Source organism: Budorcas taxicolor, chromosome 23 (assembly GCF_023091745.1).
Source record: "Budorcas taxicolor isolate Tak-1 chromosome 23, Takin1.1, whole genome shotgun sequence".
Classification (NCBI taxonomy): domain Eukaryota; kingdom Metazoa; phylum Chordata; class Mammalia; order Artiodactyla; family Bovidae; genus Budorcas; species Budorcas taxicolor.
Genome location: NC_068932.1, coordinates 6,453,287 through 6,458,790, shown reverse-complemented (window position 1 = coordinate 6,458,790; position 5,504 = coordinate 6,453,287). Strand labels below are relative to the sequence as shown.

General features: G+C 40.5%; 1 protein-coding gene across 1 annotated transcript; it reads right to left on the bottom strand.

Annotated features, from left to right (window-relative positions):
• Positions 1–1,442: 1,442 nt before the first annotated feature.
• On the bottom strand, positions 1,443–4,962 carry MBL2 (mannose binding lectin 2). The gene is given in 4 exon segments (XM_052661158.1): positions 1,443–1,816; positions 2,842–2,910; positions 4,260–4,376; positions 4,773–4,962. Coding segments are annotated over 4 exon segments (750 nt in total).
• Between the last annotated feature and the right edge of the window lie 542 nt (positions 4,963–5,504).

The window sequence follows — 5,504 nt, the reverse complement described above, 5'->3', positions numbered from 1 at the left end:
GCAATTCAGATGAAATACACAAATTAACTGAAAAAGCACAATTTGCCAAAACTGCCCAAGAGACATAGAAATCATAAACAGATCTAAATCTTAAGAAAATAAAATCTGAAAGTAAAAACTCACAGAAATGGCCAAAGTTAAAAGGACTAAAAATGTTAACTCTTTTACAAATATGCAGGGCAACCAGAACTGACACACCTTGTTGGTAGAAATGTAAATTCATATGATCATTTTGGAAAACTGGCAGGATCTACTGAAGTTACTTACACAATGCTTACTCCATGACCCACCAGTTCTACTTCCGGTTAGATAGCCAAGAGAAACGAATGCAAATACAGAATACTAATGTTTTTTGCGAATACTAATGCAAAAACAAAAGACAAATACAGAAATATTCATCAGGTTTTTCTCTTGACAGAAACTGGAAACAGTCCAATTGTCCATTAGCAATATAATGAATACACTGAGATACACTCATATAGCGGAATCCTACAGGAGAGTGAAAATGAAAACTCTACTGCTACATGTTAACAGCAGGAATGAGTCTCACAGACTTAATTTTGAATGAAAAACAGCATGATATAAAACTGTATGTATAGTCTGATTCCATCTATCTGAAGTTTATACACTTCATTCCACCTATATGAAATATCATACACAAAATTAAAGTATGATACTAGAGCTCAGAATAGTATTTACCTTCGGGGATGTCAACTAGAAGGGGTTATGAAGGGGCTTTTAAGATGCTGGAAATGTTCTGTATCTTGATTTGGAAGGTAGTTATATAGGTGCATATTTAGGTGAGCATTCATTAATCGATTCATTTGATATTTTTGCTATTTACGTAGTGTAGCAGTTCCTTAAAAAGAAAATAAAATACAGTTTAGAAAGAAAGCAACAAAATAGATAATACCTGAGACTGACAGAAAAGCTATGGAAATTAGGCTGGAAAGATGTCATTAAGGTTAGCCCTCAACCCAAGGAGAAAGAAAGGTTCAATAGAACATAGGTGTTTAGAGTAAATATAAAAATAAATCCATTTTATTTTTTTTTTACCTTAGATAACTCTCAAGCAAAAATGAACAGCCTAATTAAATTAGATACTCAATGTATAATCTTACATGTAATGTCTGACTCACAGTAAACATTTTTAAATATGTTATTAGTACACCTACTATTACTGTGGTTGCTACTATTACTATTATTTTGTCGTTACTGAAGTGATTATTATTCGTGATTGGGTCTACACCACTATAAGTCTCTTCACGCTTCTCACTTCCACATCACATCATTTTCAATCCATTCTTCTCATTGTCTCTGTTTCCCCACAAAAGAGCAACTCAGTACAGAGTGTGTGAAATTGACATAGATTTTTCCTCCAAACCAGGTTGTGGGCCCATGAGATGAGTAACAGGACAGGAGGACTTGAGGCTCATGCCCCCTCAGATAGAGAATTCGCAGACAGTCAAATAGGAGGCGGAACAAGCGATGTCATTCCATGTGCCGTCCGACAGGAGTGTCACACAGTGCTCCCCAGGAGAAGCATTGTTAGGCTCGCCGTCATTCCAGTTTTGGTAGGTTACCCTCCTTCCTGTCAGATCCATAAATTGGCCTTCAGTCTCCTGATCTGTGATGCCCAGGAAAGCCTCTTCAGTGACGAAATCCTTGAGGGCCCCGTTTTCTTCAGCATTCATAGGGGTGGCCACACGGCCCTGGAACTGTGCACACAGAGTCTTCACTTCATTAAAAGGCATCTTTTTACCATTGGTAAAAAATATCTTCTTCCCAACTCTTTTGCCCAGAGAGAAGATTAGCCCTAAAATGGGAAAATATAGGTGACACGGTTTGTCTCTAAGTCCAGCCCAAGATATTTTTCTGGATGAAAGTTTCTATAGTACAGATGCCATATAAAATATGGTATGTCCAGTTACATTTGAATTATAGAAAAGCAGTGGATTTTTAAAAAAATTTTAGTATAAAGATCTCATATGCAGTTTTTAGGACATACATATATCCCCCCCCCACCCAAAAAAAATTCTGTTGTTTACCTGAAATTCAGATTTAACTCAGTAAACTTTTTTTGGTTAAATCTAGCAGCCCTAATCTGAACAGATGAACTGGAACAAAGGCCTTTGTCTCTTTGGACCATATTCTAGAATACACATAATTTGGAATTCTAAGTTTTACCCCAATATTAACATAAATAAATGTAAATTTCTTAGAATATTTGTCTCAGGGCAAGCAACAGGTTAAGCCCCATTGCCAGTTCTCAGCACCAGCATAACAAAGGGAAAGAGGTGTTGGTCCCATTTTCAGTGACCTCTATGTACACTGTACAGTGTAACATGAAGAAGCAGAATCAGGGTCTCTGGTATTAGCAAGCATGAATGCTCATTTGGTCAGTTGTGTCTGACTCTTTGAGGCCCCATGGATAGCAACCCTCTGGGCTCCTCTGTCCATGGGATTTTCCAGGCAACAATACTGAAATGGGTTGCCATTTCCTACTCCAGGGGGTCTTCCCAACCCAGGGATCAAACCTGCGTCTCCTACATCTCCTGCATTGGCACCTGGGTGCCAACTGGCACTGAGCAACCTGGGTAGCCCTCTCTGGTACCAGACTGACTTCAGTTTATAAGTGGCTCTGCTACTCATTAGTTCTACGCTTTTGAGCAAATTATGTACTTTTTCTTTGCCTTCATTTCTACCAAAGTTGTTGTGAAGATTTCATGAAATCAGAATATGAATAGACAACTATCCAGGTACTAGAAAATTAAATATATTCAATAAATGTTGTCTTTCACTTTACCAAACTTCAGCTGCCTGAAAAGAGAGAAGGCTTACAGTTTTTGATCTGGTTCAATTCAGGTCATAGAGTTGCTGTTTCTGAAGTAGCCAGTCTAATATAGTCACCTAGAAAATTAAGTGAAAGAGTGCTGTTAAGAAGTTATCTTAGAACTATAAGGGGGTAGGGTACCTTTTGAAACTAAAAAAAATTAAATTAAATTAAAAGTTTATTTTATATTGATATTTGTTTTTTGGAAAAAAAAGAAAAATATCAAGAAGCAAAAAGAAGGAAAATTGTCTTTATTTCCATCTAACCCAAAACATGACTCTTCCTCTGTTGAATGTATGTAAAGACACTTTATAGACACATACATCCGCACACACACACACACATACACACACTCCCTGTTGATCTGTTAATAGCATTATAGCTCTCCACATGCCAAGCTACTCACTAATTGTTTTATTTCTCCAAACAAATAGCTCTATCATGGACGAAACTGTGGAATAAACTAATTGAAGAATTATTATGAGCTGGTGAATATTGACTATAAAGTCTACAGAGTTTCATCTTTGGGCATGTCTTGTTTTTGTTCATTTTGTTGTTTGTTTTTCCTGAGTTTGTCCTGTTAATCAGTAAACTAGGATTTCTGTGAGTTGTCCATTATCCATGGGGGAGGGCATGAGACAAGCTATGTGTAGTTGATGGCAAAAATGACCTCGATATGATACAGCTTCTCTTAGGAAATGGAGTCCATTCCCCACTCCTTGAATTTGAGCTGGCCTTGTGACTTGTGTTGATCAATACAATGTAGCAGAAGCAATAGTGTATGTATCCCAAGCCTTAAGGAGGCCTTAAACCTTCCGCTCTTCCTTTTCTTGTGAATCCTGTAATCACCTCTGTGTGATTAAGGCCAGGTGAGTCAACTGGAGGATGAGAGACCCGTGGCTCAGTCACCTTCATCACTCCAGTTGATGGGTGCACAATAGCCAACGTGTAAGTGAGACCATTGGCCACCAGTTGACACACGAGTGAGTCCAGCTGAGACCAGCAAAGAAATTATTTGATTCACAGAATTTTGATTTAAATAAATGGCTGTGTGTTGTTTCTCATGAAGTAAGAGATAATTGATATACCATGTATCTACCACTCTTGCAAAAATAGGCATAATAAGCCCAACACATATATTCTCCCTTTTGGACCAAATCGTTTCAGCTGAAGAGTAGCCAGGGCTCAGATCCTTCAGCAGGCATCTCGCGAGGGTTTGGCTCCAAACGGTTTGTGACTCTGTATTCAGGAATTGGTAGGAATGCCTGAGGCTCTAAGTAACCTACAGAAGCTGGAGGCTGCTTAGTCAGGAAGCAGAGTTGGGCATCTCCCCAGGAAGCAGCAGAAGGGGCATGTCCCACATGATACTTGAGCCCACAGACCCCAGGGGACTTCAGCCTGGACCTTGCTAAAGTAAACTCCTTACCCATTTTTTCTCCAGGGTCTCCTTTTTGGCCTGTTGGTCCTGGTATCCCAGGGATCCCTGGCGTTCCTTGAGGCCCCATCTTTCCAGGAGGACCCTGCGAGCCTCTGAGTCCTTGACCTGTTGGAGGAAAAAGGAAACATGACTCAATATTTGTGTTCCTTTTCTATTTCTCAAAAAAATATGAGGCCCAATCCCTTCCCAGGGGAAAGGAGACACTGAGCTAGGGCTAACTTTTCTGAGCTGCTGTTTGTAAGGACCATAGAAGAAAAGCCTCCTATGTCCCATGGGATGGTCTGCCTTGAGGGTCAACTCCCTGAGCCTGCAGGACCACCAAGTGTTAGCAGTTCCTGTGTGAGAGTCTGGGATGCCAGAATCAGAGCCGTATCTCTGTTTCAAATGATAATATGTAGTTAAGAGTAATACAAGTGGCATGAATACATTACCCTCCTCCCAATCCAGGCAGTTTCCTTCGGGAGATAAAGAGTCGCAGAGAAAGAACAGCCCAAACTGTACTTGGTTCTCCCTTTTCTCCCTTGGCACCATCACGCCCATCTTTGCCTGGGAGGCCGTTGATGCCTGGAGGACCACAGGCAATCACAGGGCAGGTCTTCTGGATATTCTCACAGTTCTCTGCTTCTGTGTCCGCACAAGATGCTGTCACCACAGTCAGGAGAAGAAAAGGAAGTGACGTAAACAGCGACATGGTCCTCACCTTGGTGTAAGAAAAGTCAAGGAAGATGATCTCATCTTGTTCTCTTTATCTACACATATTTAATGAGCTTATAACCTATACTGGGCACATGTGATGTAGAGATGGATAATCCATTCCTGGCCTCCAAACTGGGAATTTGGAAATCTATTAATAAATCCTTCAATGACACTGGTTAATTAATACTTCAACAAAGGTAGACATAAATAATTGCATTGTTGAGAGGAAGGAGTCACCAGTGCCTGTCCTCTGGTGTTACTGCAGAAATCTCTGATTACGTTCTCTGTGTCCTTAGCAAGAGCAAATAGGCATACTCATGGCCAGAGACTCATGCCTGCTGGCTTAGGGAGTAATCATGAATGGAGACCTGGCTTGCTCTTGCACTTCTCCCACTTGGGCTCTACTGCCACCTGCATCCCATCCTTATATCTGGACAGTCCTTTGCCCTCAGTGCCAGATAACCAACATCTACTCAGCGGCAGGCACTGAGCTGCAAGCTAATGATCCAGAGAGGAAGAGTCACTGCTAGTTACTAA